Source organism: Engraulis encrasicolus, chromosome 23, assembly GCF_034702125.1.
Source record: "Engraulis encrasicolus isolate BLACKSEA-1 chromosome 23, IST_EnEncr_1.0, whole genome shotgun sequence".
NCBI classification, from domain to species: Eukaryota; Metazoa; Chordata; class Actinopteri; order Clupeiformes; family Engraulidae; genus Engraulis; species Engraulis encrasicolus.
The window spans coordinates 16,217,541-16,237,540 of NC_085879.1; the positions used below are offsets into that span (position 1 = coordinate 16,217,541).

Consider the following 20,000-nt stretch of genomic DNA (forward strand, 5'->3'; position numbering starts at 1 on the left):
TAGAATTTCAAATCAATTCAAATATTTCAATAAATCAACTCTACGGTTTTTCTTCTTTATCGGCTCGTACCACGAGGGAGAGGATGGGAACAGAGCGTTTGTAGAATTGGTAAGTCCATAGCTACTCATCCGTGTCTTGCTGATGACATGTTGAAAAGCGTGTCAGTATGCAGAATACCAAAATGCACCATGGAGACTATGGTGGCAGGATATACCCCACCATGCAATCAGTAGCCTCCCTATAGCCATAAAGGTTGGTCAAGGCCCAGTGCACGACTGAAGCGCAATTGCCCATATCTGTGTTTGTGAACAAAGATTTGCATGTGCACCCACATTGTTTGCTGGACGCAGTGCATGGAGGCATGTGCGTGCGTATCCCCTTACCGAAAGTGATTTGGTCTCCTTGGAGACTGGCTGGCTCCATCTATCCCCCTCAAACCCCAGGCATTTAATATGCAACAGTAAAGAGGTTGCAAATGTACATGTCGTTCAACAAATGACAGTGCGCTAGCGCTACGACAAAAGTTGTGCGGATTTGGAAAAAGTCTGCTCGTCAGCGCATCCAGATAGTGGGCGTGCGAGAGCGAGATACGCTACTGCGTAACGTGGCTCCCACACAAAATACTACTACGATGGTCCAAAAAAATATGCTCTGAGTCAGCGCTGGGGCTGTGCAAGAGAGGACTAGGGCGGTCGGTGGTTTTGTACCAACACACAAGCAAATCTGTTTCAGTTTTGCTGGAGGTTTTGTCAGATCCTAACAGCTGCGAGTGCAACGAGAGAGGATGTGATGATGGGGGTCTTTCGGGGGATGGGGATGAAATGAATAGCGTAGTCCAGAGGCGGATTTCGCGTAGAACCTTCAGTCAGGGGAACATCTCCGCTCATTGAAACCGAGGGGTCTTTAGGATACGGATGACTCTCTCGGATTTTTTAATTGAAAACGGCTATACGGACACATATCAATAATAAAAAAAAATCAGTCAGCATTTAACACGTTTTTAAACCCGTCTCAAATTCAATGCTTCATAACAGATAAATACCAGAAGAAGACAGTTCAACATCCAACGACCATCTGTAAGGTAATACCAACACACTTTGCAGTTTATGTTGTGTACAAGTCTCCCCTGTCTTGGCAATTCTTCGTTGTTCTTCTTTACATGCTGTGTGGCATTGTGATTTCATCTGGTAAATGCAATTGTTCTGGTTGTTGTGAAAGAATGGGCACCCTGCACATTGTTTAAACAAGTAAGGAGTAGAATTGTTTAAAGAAGGAGTACCAACTTGATTGTTTTAACTAGGAGTTACCATAGGCTATATGTAGGCCTAGCCATGAAGATTGCTGTGGTCCATTTGTTTTGAAGTGATCTCTGGGGAAGAACATGATGTTTACAAGCTCCATGGTGTGGAGCCTTAAATTTTCCCTTCTGTGATTATGTAGATAACATTCTCAAAAGGAAGTTGTGGTAATGGCAATGATTGTTTTGAACCTTAAGGAACACAGCATTAGGTTTGAGATTGTCTGATATTGAGATTTTCATTCCTCAAGGACATTTTGGCTGTATAGGACGCTTCTCAAACTTGACCCACACATGTGTCCACATACCCGCCCACACACATTCTTAGACAGGGTGGTGTAAACAGAATGTCCACAAGAGAAGCCATACATTTCGGTGGCATATGATTTGGACAGGTGGACAAGTATAGTAGTAGCACTGCTGTGGTCTATGATAGGCGTATCCATTTGGAATTCTCATTAATGTACCGTAAAATGTAGATTTTACCGGGTGAAACAGGCCTTCTCTTATAGGTCTACAACTTTGTTTACAATGTCTGGTGCCTCCAATCTAGTTTGTCATTTTGTTAATCATTAATGGAGACCTTCATAGATAGCAGCTCGGTCTCACAAAAACATAAGTGTACAGTCTACCATAAAGCTGTGGTTTCTATAGGCTATGGGCTTATGGAATACAAAGCTGACGTTTGACAAAGGTGTACAGCAGGCCTATATAATTAGATCGGCAATTTTCCCCATTGTTTCTTTAAGAATCAAACAAGTAATATTATTATGGCCGAAGCACTAGCAGATACAGTTTGACTTTATATCGTTGTAGTGGTTAAAAACACATTTTGTTTACAGTTTATAGGCATGGTATTGTAGCACTGTAAGTTCTCATTAGAGGTTTTGGTATTGTTCTGGCTGGATCGATTACTCATCCACCGTAGACTGTAGGGAAACATTCCCATGGCTCTGTATGTGTTGGTCTACCTCAGTGAATAAAGTGTCCTTTGTGATACTTGACAGCTCCCTGTTTGCCTAACCTTCGTCTAGAGCAACGAGAGGTTGTCCTGCCAGATTTTTCTGACATCAGTAGACATGGTAGTCACAATTGGAGTGCTGAGCTCATGTGTAATGTATGCACACAGCGCGTGAGTTGTTGTGACTATTGCATCAGTGTAATAATGTGAAACTTGCCTTTCCCCAACATGAGTCAACGTAGTTGTCGCAATCATCCGTAAACAAGCGTGCATACTCCAGATTGAGACAGGATCAGAAATAGCACAATATGTTTCACCCAAAGGTAGATTTAGGAGTTAGCATAGATTTACCAAGATTGCCTATATTGATTTTTATTACATTACAAAGTTTGAATGGCACTGGGTTCACAGTATGTGTTGTACATGATTCAGTCATGGAACAGTTGCAAACAGGGGCCCTGGGCAAAGCACTGAGCGGGCCCCCATATGGCCGGCCGGCCAAGATCAACAAAGGGCTCTCATCCCCAGCATGGGAGGACCCAGGTCCCATGGGCAAGGGCTCCTCTCACCCCCTTTAAAGCTCTGCTCCTGACCACACTTCAAGCTATAGTAGGCTATATATAATTCATAGGTTCTCTTTGTTTAAGGAAAAAACATACTGTACAAATAATTGTCTCATTTCAAAGCTGAGATGAGATTTCCTTTTCTGCATCAGCACCTGTGCCTTCTTTGAGTAGATTAAAGCATGCTGTTGAATTCAACTAGAACACTAACGCACCATCTTGGCGGTTTTTTTCCTGAGCTGACAGTTGAACAGTGTCAGTTTCCGTATCCAGTACTTTTGATGATGCCATAGGTTCACACCTGTTCTCTGTGTGGGATACAAAGCCCTGCAGATGAGCGTGTGTTTAGATAATCCCACCTACACACACACACACACACTCACACTCACACTCACACACACACACACACACACTCACACACACACACACACACACACACACACACACACACACACACACACACACACACACACACACACACACACACACACACACACACACACACACACACACACACACCGTCTCCCAGTGTCAGTATGATCTCATCACTCATTATCTATAATCACAGCCTAATCATGTTCAGTGGTGGTGATGTCACCCGTCTGCTGCCCCATCCTCCTCTGTGTGTGTGTGTGTGTGTGTGTGTGTGTGTGTGTGTGTGTGTGTGTGTGTGTGTGTGTGTGTGTGTGTGTGTGTGTGTGTGTGTGTGTGTGTGTGTGTGTGTGTGTGTGTGTGTGTGTGTGACGCCACATCACCAACAACAAAATCACCACCACCCATTTTATTGGGTTACTGTAAAATGCATTTCTAAATCAAGGAAATCTGTTTAATTATTCTGGCTGATCATAGTATAGTAACACAATATCATGTGCTGTTGCAGAATATTTACAGTAGCGGTACTGAAGCTACTGTGCGTGTGTGTGTGTGTGTGTGTGTGTGTGTGTGTGTGTGTGTGTGTGTGCGCGTGTGTGTGTGTGTGTGCGTGTGTGTGTGTGTGTGTGTGTGTGTGTGTGTTTCTTTGGGTGGGGGGTTGCTAGTGTAGTCATCCATCCTTCCATAATTTCCCCTCCTCTTCCCTCTGAGTTGTGATGGCTACATGAAGTCTCCCAGTGTCCATTGTTTGATGCATGCTGCCAGCCTGTCTTCTCTATGTAGGCTAATGAATGATAATACAATTGATTGGCTAAAAAGCACACCACACTTTTCCCAGGCTTTTGGATTTTTTAAATTTTCTCTTCCTCTTTCTCTCTCTGTCTGTCTCCCAGTATCTCTGCCCTCCTCTCTTTCTCACACTCTTTATCTGTCTGTCTTGTTCTCTTTTTGTCTTCCTCTCAGTCTCTCTTTGTTTGTATCTCTCTCTCTCTCTCTCTCTCTCTCTCTCTCTCTCTCTCTCTCTCTCTCTCTCTCTCTCTCTCTCTCTCTCTCTCTCGCTTTTGTGTGCAAGATCCTGTGAAAGCTATTAGAAGCTCGTTCCCAAATGGTCTAGCCGATAACACCGACCGTATGGTGGTGGAGTAGGTGTCAGGATTTTTTCGGGGGCTTGAAATCATTCCAAAAGGCCATACTGTATGAGCACACTGCGCTCAGGATGGGAAAATGCTAGTTAGAAAAATGCGCTAGTAGTCAATTTAGTATGCCATGGCCCTGGCTGCATATCTGCCCACACAGTTATCTACACAATTATCTGTATGTGGATGTCACATGATGCAGGGACAGAAATATAGAAATGTATATCAATTTTCATTCACATTTGCACAGAGCCTATATTATGACCTTAATGTCACCAAAATTGTAACAAGCAAGTCTTCATCTGTTGCTTGAAGCATTACAGCATAACAGTGCTGTTAGGATGTAGTTGATTCTGTAGCAAAGAGTGAACAGGCCTACTGCTGGGCAAATTTGAACAAAGAGGCTGAAAAAAAGAAACCAAGAAAATGACTGATGAACTTAACCATTCACTTGTCAGTGGCTGGTGAAGGTCCACATTTTGCTGAGTTAATTGTGATGAAGTTCTGATGTTATGATGTTATGTCTGCCGTTGTATTTTGATGAAGTTATACAGTAATGTTGCAGTAAGCTAAACTGCCCTTCCCAGTACCATTCCCAGTTGCAGACGCTTCATTACAGACATGCTGGAGCCCAGTAACAGAAACAGCCAATTAAGAATTCATACTGGCAGCCCTGCCGTGGCCTAACGGTAGGGCACTGGGTTACTACACCGGCGACCTGGGTTCGATTCCGGCCCGGGTAATTTGGCGATCTTTCCCTGTCTCTCTCTCCCCACTCATTTCCTGTCTCTCCTCCAGTGTCCTGTCAAAAATAAAGGCAAAAACATACTGGCCAAGGAAAGGGGTTGTATTTGACACTCTTTGTATATTCAGAAGCAGTTCAATGTACCAGGCCAAAAACAGACCCAAAAACAGACAGAAAGTAATACACGCAAAAAGCAATGATGATGGGTGTGATAGCATATCATTTTGCTCTGCTCTCTTCTCATCAAGAGACAGCTTTTGAAAACTCTCCATGGTGCTTTCAAAATTCACCATGTAATAGAAATGCCTTAAAGCATTCTTCATCGCACAAAATGATCTTTTAGATTGGCTTTCCATATCAATGCAAATTTATGCTGATTAAAGCCAAAATGGTAAATTGTCAGATGTCTGTAAAGCATTCAGTGAATATGATATGTGACGTCTCTTGGGATCTTATCACTTTAAAGGACCCGTTTCCGAACCACAAACAACTTCAAAAAACGTCAGGCATTTCCAGGTTTCTTTGAAACGCCACGTTTGTTTAACAAGGTAGAAAATCTCCTTTCCGCCCCCTCTTAGCACCCCGCTACGTTTCGCATTGTGTTTTGTTTCCTGCGTCCTCTGACCCTTTGAAAGGCCTCTAAAGGAGAGGTGAAAGGTCGTGACCTTGAGGTCAGACAGCAAGCTTTTAGTTCCCTTGGTAACCTTTCTCTCTATGGTGACGGCCCCTGGCCATCTGTCTGGGGCATGCAAACATCGCTCTCGCCATCAGGTTCCCAGAACCTTCCTCTAAATCTGCACGACTGTGTTTGAACTCTCACAGGAAGCGTATGGCTATTCACCTTGCCCCGATTCACTCAGCGAAAGACATTGGTGAGGCAGCCAGTGCCACCCCTGAAAAAAATCATCTAAAACAAATTGCACAACATACCTTTGTACAGCATCCACTGAGATTTTCAAAACATATACAAATACTCACACAGAAGCAATGACTCACATGTAGACACACACATGCAAACACTTTCACACACACTCAATCTCATGCACACATACAACCACTCATTCACATACAGACACAAACACTCACATGTAGACAGAAACACTTACTCACACCTACTCATAACATACAGACACACAGTCAACTGCTCACCATCATCCTCCCACCACTACCATGCACGCACGCACGCACGCACGCACGCACGCACGCACGCACGCACGCACGCACGCACGCACGCAGCTATCAACCCATATCAAAACAGATAAGAGCGCAGAGTGTGGGCTTTTCTCCATGAGAAGAGTGTGTGTTGTGTCCAGATGGCTCCTGTGCAGTCATGGGTCCCTGTGGGAGAGGCTGGCATGGCCTGCTTTGGTCTCTGGCTCACTGGCCGCTCGCCTCTACTCTCGCTCAGTCACTGCAGGCCCACTGCACAACATTGGTGTTCAGGGTCGTGCCTCGAGGCTACAAGAACTAAACCTAAAGGAAGTAAACTGCTTTGGTCTCGGCTCGCTGACTGTCTTGGTCATGGCAGGTTGAGAGTATTGTACAACATTGGTGTGTAGGGATCTGTCTGAGGGGTGCAAAACCCGAAGACTACAGACCTAGACTGGCAAAGATGCTTTGCGTTTTCCGTTTTCGGCTTGATTCATACTTAACTGTTGAAATTATCTTTAAATGATCCATTTAAGAGGTTGGTGTCGGCCCTGATGTGGCAGTTCACTCGCAGGTATTAGATTAACTGCTGCTGGTAACAAAATACTCCTTCAAGGAAGTACAGTAACCTACAGTATTTGATGCTTACTTAATCCTTTAAATGAATGATAATGGACGTAGATATGAGAAGATATAAGTGCCAATGATATTGACGCCATCAGTGAAATCCCCTTGTGGATACACCCACTCAGACTAAGTAAAAGATAATCCTATAGATGTGTAGCATTAACTCTTAATGTATTATAGTTTTGACCAATAAATGTGCTTTAGTCACATTTGCTGTATGCATTAGCAAAATGCTTCACATTGTATTATATTAGGCTATACATTAGTATTACACATTGTATTGTGAATGGCACATTGAATAGGCATTACAATGCTACCTCACATGTTGTGTTAAACAATGCATTGCGTCGCATTGCATTTGTTCTCTCTCTCAGGATTTCATGGTCAGCCAGTGAGATTGCATAGCACTTCCTAATTCAATAGCGGCAGCCATATTAGATTTGGCCAGCATCTTGGTTTGGTTTCATTGACTTCCTGTTGGGCCGATCAATATAAGGACGCTCGGAGAATGTTGCCAGCCAGGTTTCAGTCTGCGCCGGACAGCCAGCCAGTTGGCCAGTCTCACGGTATACTGACAGGTCATGAATAGTAATCAAAAAGAAGCACACATACTGTATACCCAGATATTGGAGCTATAAATCAGAATGTAACAATAAAATCAGCAGTCAGTTCAGTACTGAGGCATTTTAAGTTGTAAGATGCTTGTACTTAGCAGTGTGGGTATATTTACTGTAATAAGCACGTTATATGGGTTTTCACCTAGGCAAATCCACAGTGTGTGACCTTGTGATGATGAACAGGCTGATGATGAAAGATTGCTTGAAATATTGGAAAGGAGGAGGGTGGGCATTGGTGGATTGTTGATTGTATTGAATTATCTCTGATTCTCTTTTGGGCTTCCCTGATCTGATTCTCCTACTTAGACGCAGCAGCGGTTCTACGCATTTGGGGGCCCTGGGCAAAATATAGACATGGGGCCCTCATGAATTACTATTGCTTGTATTTACCATGGCGGTGCTGACGGTCGGGGACCCCCTACAATGGGCAAATTTGGTGGGGCCCTAGGCAGCTGCCTTGGCTGCTTATTGGTAAAACTGGCTCTGCTTAGACACCATGTGATGGAGTGACCGTCACCAGGGTTGTGGGTGTGCTCTGACTGTAAGGCGAATGAGCCCCAGGCCAAACCCCAGAAGGCCTGCGATTGAGTCCCGGCAGGCAACTCTACTGTACTCCACTTCACTACACCACGCCATCATAACATTGCAGCGAGGTTAAAATAATGCTGCATAATTTGTTCCGTTAATTGTTACACCTACAGCGAGAACAAAACTGACAGAGCATTGCATCATTCTGTTAAGAGCCGTCAAGTGTGGGATTAAATTAAGTCATCTTAAAAAGGGCTTTAGTTTGCAGCGGCGTTGTTCTAATTAGATCATGTTTCCAGCGGGGCCTCATGGAGCGATGAACGAGTGGGATACCACGTCTCTTTATCTGTCCACCACAAGGTACATTAGAGCCATCAAGCACAATTGACTTGAGCCATGGTCAGGGGATTCTGCACATCCTCTCCTTACAGACTGCCTAGTATGACTGCCTGTCATAGCCATCTGTGTACCGACTGCACAGAGCTGTAACGAATCAGACTACTGATCCTGATGACATTCTGTATCATTCTTGGCAAAAAGAAACATTTGAGAATGGATAGAATAGATTGGAAAAACTACATGATATATCGGTATGTTAAAGCTATGATACCATTTGAAAGATATACAATGCATTTGTGGCACACACAACATTATCTCTTTGACTGAAGCTATAGTCCAGGCCCTCCCTGTATTTCCCTCCTACACACACATGGGTCGCGAAAACATTCTTAGGTCCTAAAGGCAGTCCCAGTAGAAAAGCAAAGGAGCCACTGCTGTACAGTATGCATGTCTCCATCATTCTGAGACGAAGAAGCAGGGAGAAAAACAGACTGTCAGATTGAACCCGGCTGACTTGAAGAAGATATTCTGAGCTGCGTCGTAGGCGGTATAGGCTGGCCCAGCCCAGGGTAGCAATTACGTGTCCATAAGCTAGATAACGGCTGCTTCGCATCAAGATGTGATGAGACAAGTGGAGGCGAATCCTATTCCCTAGCCCAGTGTAATAAGGCTATATATTAAAATGCTGTTTGAAAGATTTCCAATGCGTGTGTGGCAGTGGCATACACACATGACATTATCTTTTTTGCTCTGTCCGTGAAACGAGTTCAGTAATTGAATTGACATGCTGCACATGAAGAGGACAGATGTAACTGTCTGCAGGAAACATGTTTCATGTCGAAATGATTAGCGCTGTTAGTAATAAGCAGAGCTTTCTGTCAGTGGAGATGTAAATATATGTATGCGTGCTCTGTGTTATGCAGCAGTCTCCTTTAATATTCAGCCATTACATCCTGTGATGCGCTGGTTTTAGATGGCAGCGAATATCTGAAAACATGCTAAGTGAATGACTGAGTGCCCCATTTTAGCCATCAGATAATTCAATTGCTGTGTGATCCACATGAGGAGCACAGATGTAGACTACTATTGGGAGCTAACATGTTTCATGTCAAAATGATTTATGTTTGCAATTGAAGTACTTTCTGTGTAGGCCTTTATATACAGCCGCTGTATTAAGAAGCATTCTCCTTTAATCTTCACACATCAAGACAGTGTAAATGTTCTGTTACCAGAGTGGCAATGTATAAAGACATATGTAATGTCATATTAGTATAGTGCAAAGTATTTTTTAAGACAAGGCCACTGTTATAAATTTGATGTTACCAGAATGTAAATGGCCAAATCGTAATGTATTACTAAAGACACTGTGTAATGCCAAAGTAGTACAGTGCTAAGTCTTCTCGATGACTCTGACAGTGTTACGCTGCCAGAAGGCAGCCCATTATGAGGTTTCAACGTGATCTACTGTAGACTGCCGGGTGAGTGAATGAGCCAAGACACCCATTTTAGCCATCAGGGGTGCATTTCTCAAAAGCGTGGTTGTTAGCCAGTTAGCAACTTGGGTAGTTGGCAATGGGAAATTGCATTACAAACAACAAAGTAGCTAACGTAGTTAGCAGCTATGGTTTCGAGAAATGCATCCCAGATCTTTCCGGAGTGCGTAATGCAGTGGGGTCTCAGCATCAGATGTCTGACCTACAAAGCAATCTGGGCACCTAGGATGAGTCTGTTCCTTAGCATTTCTTCAAATATATGGTCAGTCTGTTCTCTACAGTGATGCCTGGCCTGAAATTCAAGCACATTGGCCTATGTGACCATCAGAAGAGTTTGTGTGCGCTTGTCTGCGCCGAGCACTTGCAACTTTCTTGTGCATACATAATTGTGCTACATGAATGAAGCTATACACTTAACCCATTAAAATACATTTGCTGTTATCAGATTGGCAATGGCCAAGTTGTAGTTCATTAGGCCTACTAAAGGCCAGGTGTTACATCATAGTAGTGTAGTACTATGGTAGTTCACTTTTCAATGACTCTTACAGTGTTCCACTAGTGGAACGGTGTGCAATATGGCTAAGATGAGTCTAGAGGAAATTTTTCCATGTATTTTTATTTTTATGAAATCTATGTGAAGCAGTTTGGATTGTCTGTGAGTACACCATGAAAGGTGCTATAATGTAATAAATATATGGCTTGCCTGGCCTTGCCTTGTTTTTGGAAGTATGAAGTATCTCTCTCTCTCTCTCTCTCTCTCTCTCTCTCTCTCTCTCTCTCTCTCTCTCTCTCTCTCTCTCTCTCTCTCTCTCTCTCTCTCTCTCATAGCCTAGCAAGTTATAGCCATGGCTGTCACCTGGGCCTTGGCCATAATTAGGTCTCAGGAAGAGAAAGCAGACGACGGGGAGGAACAAGGACAGAGAGGCGGCGAGGCGAGGCATAGATCTGAAGAGGTTATTTGGGGTGAACAGAGAGAGAGGGAGAGGGAGAGAGAGAGAGAGAGAGAGAGAGAGAGAGAGAGAGAAAGAGAGAGAGAGAGAGAGAACCAGACCAGAGACAGTGAACTAAACGGATGTTTGAGGTTTGCTTCCTGATACCACACCGCTGGCTATCTGTGAGCAAACAAACACACGCATGCGGACACGCACACACACATGCACGCACGCAGACACACTCAAAGGTGTGTGTATACAGAAACACGGACACACTCACACAGACTCACACATGTATAGACACACGCACACACATGCACGCCACGCACTCACACACACACAAACATACACACACACGTGGGCATTCACATGCACACGCACGCACGCACGCACACAGACACACACACACAAATGATAACACACACACACAAATACTAGCACACACACACATAATAGTGTAGTAGGTGATTCATTGATTTATGACTTGATGTGCAAAAGCCTCACGGGAGGTTTGGGCTACTGGTGTTATTACTACTCCCTTTTCTCGCTTTCCCCCTCGCTCTTTCTCTCTTTCTCTCTTTCTCTCTCTCTCTCTCTCTCTCTCTCTCTCTCTCTCTCTCTCTCTCTCGCAGGCTTGGGCAATCCAACTTCCCATTTTCTTTATTTTGCTACTTTCAGATACTATTTACAGAATTCTAATTCAGGATTGCATGGCTGGATGGCCCAGACAATGGGCATTAAAACAAGTTCAGGCGTTCGTATGTTATCTTTTAATCTTTAATAGTTGGCTGATTGTATAGCATTTTAAAGCCAGAACTCAGAATGGATATTTATCAGATATGTCTAAATTATAAGTAGAAGTTGGCCTACTCTTACCATTGTTACAACATTAGCACATGGCATTGCATATTTTATACGCCTAAATACTTTGTATTCCTCTTTACCTCACAAGTTAGATACATTGAGTACTTCTACTTTTACTTCATACGGCTCCGATATCTACGTTACAGTTGCTTGATAAAAATCCTAGAACCTTCCAGGGCACCAGTCCACCAAATCTCCCCCATCAACATCCTTCTAAAATATGGTGCGTGCCGACTGAGGTTTCCGTGTGGTGCGGAATGGCATGGTGTGTGGTGTGTGCTGTGTGGTGGTGTGTGGAGTTATTCTAGTCGTCTATCGTGCTAGACAGCCGCGTTCTGTCAGTAGTGGGATTTGGTGAAGCATAACACTCCCCCCTTTTCACCCCCATCCCTACCATATCCTACCACACACACACACACACACACACACACACACACACACACACACACACACACACACACACACACACACACACACACACACACACACACACACACACACACACACACACACACAGACTCCACTACCCCATTTTCACCTCCCCTCAAGGATATCACCCCCGCCTTCCCCGACTCACACACACACACAGACACAGACACAGACACACACACACACACACACACACACACACACACACACACACACACACACACACACACACACACACACACACACACACACACACACACACACTACATCCCCCCACTAGCTCCTGTGCCCATATTTGTGTCTCCTTCTGTTGTCCCCACGTGTTCTTATTTGTGCCCACATGCATACTGCAGTGTGTGTGTGCGTGTGCGTGTGCGTGTGAGTGTGTGTGTGTGTGTGTGCGTGTGTGTTTTGGAGGGTCTACCAAGGACATACAGGTCTTTTGTCTGCACGTTTCCTCCCTGCTGCCTTGCGCAGCCCAGCCAGCAGCAACTCATAACAAATGCCTACACATATTAGCATTAGCATTAGCATAATGCTAATATAGCATAATGCATTAGCATAATTTAAGATAACATATTATAATATTAACATACTGCAGTTTTTGTAGCACGTTTATTGTGTTTTTGGTGGGACAAGTGTCTCTGTGAGAAAAAGATACTGTATGTGCCAAGTAGCTGTGGCTGAATCTCAAATGGTGCACTTGTGCACTTCAGTGTCCATGTTTCAGTGTGTATGCCGTATTAGTTACGCACTGAAACATAGTGCCTGAAGTGCACAAGTGTGCCATTTGAGATCCAGCCATTGTCTTGGGTAGGTTCGACGCATGTTCATGTTGAATAGACATTTCCACCCACGTGCAGCAGCTTTTGTCTTCCATGTTGGCCTAGTAATTGGCTATGAACTACAGTAGACCTACTGTATGCAGATATACTCAATACTGCAACACACACATGCACACACACACACATGCACACACACACACACACACACACACACACACACACACACACACACACACACACACACACACACACACACACACACACACACACACACACACACACACACACACACACACACACACACACACACACTACTACTACTACTACTACTACTACTACTACTACTACTATTACTACATGTCTAGGATACTAAGTACAGTATCAGTAATATTGGGTCATATTAACAACAAAACTGATCTATGAAAGTACTGCAAGGATTTTTCAACCTCCACGGTTCTGTTTCTCATATAGTACAATTTTACTCAGTTAACACTCTATCTGAAAGTGTAAAATCCAAATGTATACCTATCCTATAGTTTATTTTGGCCTACTCTATAAGTGTTGAATGACGTAACACTGCAAAATGCACTGTGTAGTCGGTCACTGCAAATAAGTAGTGGGCAGTTGCAGTACCCAAGTGAGAAGAACAAGGAAGCTGTGGCTACAGAAGGAAATGAAGTGATGAAATGGCTGGACTGGAGCTTTTGTTAGCGTTTGTGTGCTGAGACAGAGACTGGCGTAAGAGAGAACAGAGTAGAGGAGACAGTGAGGAGGAGCACACCTTGGTGTGTGTGTGTGTGTGTGTGTGTGTGTGTGTGTGTGTGTGTGTGTGTGTGTGTGTGTGTGTGTGTGTGTGTGTGTGTGTGTGTGTGTGTGTGTGTGTGTGTGTGTGTGTGTGTGTGTGGCACCTGCCTCAGGATGGAAGAGCAGGACATTTATATCATACACAGGCTGTGTGTGTGTGTGTGTGTGTGTGTGTGTGTGTGTGTGTGTGTGTGTGTGTGTGTGTGTGTGTGTGTGTGTGTGTGTGTGTGTGTGTGTGTGTGTGTGTGTGTGTGTGCGTGTGTGTGTGTGTAGAGCAGTAGGGCAGTCATATCTTACACAGGCTTTGTGTCAACAGTACTACCACTACCACGCCCATCCCCCAACATCCAGTCGCCCTCATGCTCCGCTTCGCTACCACTAAATAAATAAAACGTGTGTGTGTGAGAAGAAGACGGAGTGAAAGAGAGAGAGAGAGTGTGTGTGTGTGTGTGTGTGTGTGTCTGTGTGTCTGTGTGTGTGTGTGTGTGTGTGTGTGTGTCTGTGTGTGTGTGTGTGTGTGTGTGTGTGTGTGAGTAAGTATAAGAGAGAAAGAGTGAGTGAGTGAGAGAGAAAGAGGGAGGGAGGGACGTGAGGACGCGTTTGTGGGTGTGTGTCAGAGAGAGAGAGTGTGTCAGACAGGCAGAGAGGCAGAGAGCAGGTCACAAATGGAAGCTGAGTGGACCAGAAAGTGAAGCCTTGGCGTCCTACCGAGAGGCACTCTGACCTCTGACCTCTTTAAGAGCTGTAACCACTCCGGGCCTCCAGAGGTCAGCCACTCTGCCGTGGAAGATGGAGGAGTCCCGACATGATTTAATACCGCTCACTTTTCCTCGCAGTCACAGTCACAGGACAGGGAAGCAGATGGGGGGGATAAAGGGGTCAGTTGTCCTGGGCCCAGGGACAGAGGTGTCCCAGAATTGGGTTTTCATTACAGTATATGTATGAGTTGGGGTGGGGGCATTCAGATGACTTTGTCCTGGACCCCGTCCAAAGCTGTCAGCGGCCCTGCCTGGTGGTCACAGTCAGCTCCCATAATGTATATAAATCGTCCAGCACAGCCACTTCAACCCTTGTGTTAACCCTTGGTAGCAAGAAGTGTTGCCACCTGTCCCGATTTTCTCAGATTATCCTGGGTTTTAATGGTCTGTCCGGAGGTGAAAAAATACAGTTTCCCTGCTCACAGAATGAAGGGAGCCATTGCTTACAACGACAACAAAAGGGATCGATTATTTTGGAAATGCACAGGTCTATTGTCAGACGGAGGTGGCAATCCTAGTTGTAAATCATTCAAAATTGACTTGAAAATCTTTGATTTCCTCAACCAATGAGCATCTTTGGTTGTAGAAGCTAGATGTAGCTAGATGTAGTTGAAGCTGAATGTAGTTTAGTTGAAGCTAGATGTAGTAGAAGCTAGATGTAGTTTACCATTAGGCACTGCGTTTTATTACAAATGCAAACATGAGAACACATCATTGCGCACTATATGAAATGGTAACATGGAAAAGCCATTTCCTCATTTTTATTGTGAAGGCATTGGTGGGTAAACTCCCATCATATATCAACTGTCTGGTGTCACGCCAAACCAGTTCCTATGGCACTAGGTCAGGAAATGCGTACTGAATTAGGTAAGACTTCTTTTAATTCATATGCCCCACATGTTTGGAATAACCTCCAAAACACCTTAAAGGGACAGTTTGGTCAATTTCAACATGCAGTTGTAATGCTCACACTATCCTGGACTTGTCAGTGCCTGAGATTTTTTTTTCATCTTCTTCATCCTGGTCATTGTAATGGGGGCAGCTCTTTGTTTACATTTCAAAAAAACATTTTTATTTATTCCCAAAAACATCCAAAAGGTTATAAAACATCAGCAGACAACTAGCAAACAGCAGTACCTTTTGGGAAAATATTTGGAGTTGGCCTATGTTCCATTTTTTAAAAATGTAAACAAACGCTGCCCCCATTAGAATTGCTCATATCTCGGAAAGGGCTGAGCCGAAAAATGTGGCATCACCAGGTACTGACAAGTCAAGGGTAGCGTGAGCAATACAACTGCATGTTGAAATTGACCAAACTGTCCCTTTAAGCTTGGCATCTGCGCCCTCTATAGAGAGTTTTAAAAATCTTTTAAAAACAACTTTAGTAGATGAGTGTCACTGCTTTTAAACTCAGTTTTACAGAGGTTTTGTGTGTGTTTTTTTATGTCAGATTTTGTTAGTTTGTTAGTTCTTGCTGTTTAGTGCATGATGGTCTTACTTGTTAGTCTTGTCCAGTGTCTATATTGTTTGCCCCTAGGTCTGATATGTCTTATATCCTTACGTGTGCTTTTTTAAAAATTTGTTTTTATGTCATAATATGCATGTGCCTCCTCTGTCTTAATGCCGTCTTGGCCAGGACTCCCTGGAAGAAGAGGTTTTTACCTCAATGGGAATAAACTGGTTAAATAAAGGTCAAATAAAAAATAAAAAAAAATCATCAGTGTCTGAGGTAATGTCAGAGGACTGGGAGCGATGTCTAAAATCTAGACGATTTTTATTGGATGATGTTTAGAATCATAGCCCTTCTGTCCTGTACTGTTGGGTCAAGTCGGGACATTTTTTTGTCCATTCGCTGAACTGGAAAACGAAATCTGTCCCAACGCCCTAACACATGCCAACGAACTCCAGCAATTGGGTCAGTGTGGACCGTTGGTCTGTTAATGACTGTTCTTGTTGAATGGATAGCATGGGGAAACAAACTGTTTAGTCAGTTACTGCTTGGGCCTTGTGGAACTGCCAGTTGGTTTACCAAACGTTCCAAAGACTGCCTCCTGCTCCTGTCAAGTCAATTATATTATATGACATCACATTTAGCAGATGCTTTTGACCCAAGCGACTTGCAAGGAGGTAATTCAAGTAAGAAGTACAAGTACAAGTATACAGGTAATGCAGAACAGATAGAGATTATATTATCTCTATCTGTTCTGCATTATCTGTATACTTGTACTTGTACTTCTTACTTGAATTACATCCTTGCAAGTCAAGTTACCTAACAGACTGTAGTGTGTTACCTACTGACCTAGTAAGCGCCCTAGTAAGTTACCTACTGACAACAGATCTACACCTGCATTGGGTTTCAATTGATAGTTTCACAAGACTTCACATGGGTAGTCACGCCATCGGATCGATTTTGGTAACTTCCCAAGCATCCGTTGTGGACTCTCTAGGGTATTGAACAAGATTGACTGTGTCATTTGATATTTGAGGAAATGACTGGAGCTGTCTTTGGTCTGCCATTGGATTTCCTGCCCATCAGTCATGAACTGGGTAGACCAGTTAAGTAAAGTAGAGTAGAGTTTACTCGTTTTTACTTCTTGAAAAGCACAATATCTGAAGGAATTAGAACACAGAATTTTCATTCAAATGTCCAGGTGGTCATAAAAACAGGCCCTGGTGTATAAAGAGGATATGGCTCAACAACTTCCACTCCTCTGTCTTTCTCTCTCTCACTCAACAATGTCCTCTTTCCTCACTTCTGTGTAAACAATATGAGATCAGTTACTGTGTTGGCCCACTCCTAAACCATTGGCATCATCTAGCTGGCCTGGGGTAAGCTTTTAAAACACTGCCACGGACTTCCTTTAGGCCAAGGCAAAACAACAACAAAAGACAATACTTCCTGAGCCTTCTCACCGAGGAGGAAGTGTTTAATGATTAATCTGACTCGTGTTTCACTAGCCAAGAGTTTGCTGCCTTGGATTACCTCGGCGACTGCGAGACCCGTGTTTTGCATGACTGACTGACCGACTAGCCCCTCAGATGTGTTGCAGCTGTTGGGGAGAGAAGCAGCGTCCCAGAACAACTGCCAGCACCATGTCTCCATAACAACTGCTAGACTGCTAATGTTGTGTCCTCCATAACAACTGCTAACATGCTAATACCAGAGGACTCCCTGAAAAAAAAATCCAGACTACCAAAAAAAGGCATCAAAAATTGTATAGCATTTAAAACATCTCTGACGGCATTTTCGGCTGATGGGTGGACTTCAGAATCGTAGGTCTTGCTTGTGTCTTAAATCGCTCTTGATGTGACTGCTAGGCCTACAAGGGAACATCAAATATGCCAACATTGTTAACCGTTTTTGTTGCAATGCCATCAGGGTTGCTGACAGCATTAGTGTTCTAGCCAGACCCGGGACATCTGAAAGGACCCCCCTCTCAATACATACAATGTAATGAGGACCCAAATCGGGGGCCCCTCCTATCCCTGGGCCCTGGACAACTTACCCCCCTGTTGGCTTCCCTGGTCACAATATCCATCCAGGTGAACTACTTGAATCCCAATAGCCTACCAGAAACGGTTCTCTACGATCTCTGCTAATACAGTGTCCCCATAACAACTGCTAATATGCTAATACTGTGTCCCCATAACAACTGGTCTTGAATGTAGTGGAATGGAGTTGGGTGTGTTAGCATTGGGGAAAGACTCCATATTACTCTGCATTGACAGATCAGTCACTTTAATTACCAGCAGCTGTTATTTGACCAGCTGCTGGTTTTACTTGTGGGAAGTCTTGCCATCCAGCGGGAGCTGTTTCGTGGTTTTTCTAATCCTTCACCGCAATTGTGACAGTGTCATTAGTGCTGCTAATTATTAAAATTTCCGTTCCAGTCATCATTCAGACCTTTCCCCATCCTCCTTGCTCTTATTCCCACCAACATTTGTAGCCTGGTAATGGCAAGCGTTCTGTCAGTACAAGTCATTGAAGAGACTTGCACAGAACTGCACTACGATGACATATTACACTCATTACTTGAGTTGATATATTATGACTTGGACATTGCCATTTTGGAAACAGCTAATTTACAACAGAGGACTTGTCTGAACACATTAGTATACTCCTTCATTCTGTATGTAACACGCCAGTAATATTAAATTACTCTTTGTATAATTCATTATATAATAAATTGTAATTAATTATATAATAATTATAATTATAATAATTATTATTATTCATATTTACTGCAGTGAAATGATTGTCGTGTGTCCTTACTAAATGTAATGCTGAGACTCCCCACCCCTCCCACAAGCCTGATTATTGTTACTTTTCCACCAACATGTCCAGTACACAGGTAATGGTCAGGATCAATGTAACATGCATTCCATCATCCTCCTCTTCACGGAGCATCAAGCAGGCTCGCATCAGATGGCGTGTCTGGTCCCATCATTTGCACTCTTTTGTCACTGTAGCCAAGACTGTGGTGTCATCATGCATGACACACCTTATGGGAATTCCATGGCAGTCGGCTGGCACGCTGACGATGAACAGCTGCCATGGAAGTAGAGGCAGACAGCAGCGTTGCTGTCGTTGACAGATTGCGCTTGTGTCGATTTGACCATCTAACAAGCGGGACTCGTGCTCAGATCATCCTGATTAGAATAACAGCCAAAAACACAGGCACGCCGTTTGATAGCGCTAGCTTGTAGTGATTATTTTGTTTGTGGCTCTGTCTTGAAATTGCCTGCCATATTTGACAAGTAGCAGCCACGATGTCTTTCTCTCCATCAATCTCGCTCTAGTTATCTATCTCTCAGAGGAATATCTTGATATAATTACCCATCCTCCCTCTCTCTCTCTCTCTCTCTCTCTCTCTCTCTCTCTCTCTCTCTCTCTCTCTCTCTCTCTATCTCTCTCTCTCCCACCCTGTAATCCACTTCCCTCCATCCACCAAAGGAATGCCCCAAGTAGCATATATGGGCCGCCCTCTTTATACTGTAATGATTGTTATTGTAAACGGAGTCAATGAAGCCTCTCTCTCTCTTCTTCTTCTTCTTTTTCTTCTTCTTCTTCTTCTTCTTCTTCTTCTTCTTCTTCTTCTTCTTCTTCTTCTTCTTCTTCTTCTTCTCTCTCTCTCTCCCTCCCCTGCTCTCTACATCACAGGAATGCCCCAAACTCTGTGCTCCAGCAGCATGTTTGCCCCCGGTGGCTTGGGTCCCCCCCTGGCCCCTGGCGAGGAGGAGCCCCCCCAGGAGGAGGGCCCCGGGCCGGGAACGGCCTTCAGCGAGAGCCCCCCTATCTCCTCCGCCTCCCTGGACACCCTTATCCAGCACCTGGTGCCCACCGCAGACTACTACCCCGAGGTAGGAGACAACATCATAATCATTATTTTACATAACATTACATTGTTGTTAAATTACCTCATGAGTGATGATATCATATTGCAGTGCATAACATTGCATACACTTGGTGTAATTGATGCCCGCAAACACATCAGAGTATACATCAATAAACCTCCCACCTTACAATTAATCTTCATCTTCTTCTTCTTCTTCTTCCTCCTCCTCTCCCCTGATATCAATCACTAATACTATTATAATCA

At 43.9% G+C, this 20,000-nt stretch overlaps 1 protein-coding gene across 2 annotated transcripts in view; it reads left to right on the forward strand.

The window, feature by feature from the left end:
* LOC134439463 (ras-GEF domain-containing family member 1C-like) overlaps positions 1–20,000 on the forward strand; it is a 44,411-nt gene that overhangs the window by 352 nt on the left and 24,059 nt on the right. Inside the window, exons 1-2 of one of the 2 annotated variants that reach the window (XM_063189353.1) lie at positions 1–109; positions 19,562–19,761. The exon at positions 1–109 is cut by the window's left edge and continues 352 nt beyond it. In XM_063189353.1, coding sequence (XP_063045423.1) covers positions 19,564–19,761 — 198 coding nt within the window. In that variant the 5' untranslated portion in view covers positions 1–109; positions 19,562–19,563. Of the gene's footprint in view, positions 110–674; positions 1,083–19,561; positions 19,762–20,000 lie in introns of those variants that run through there. The other variant, XM_063189352.1, reaches the window with a different exon arrangement.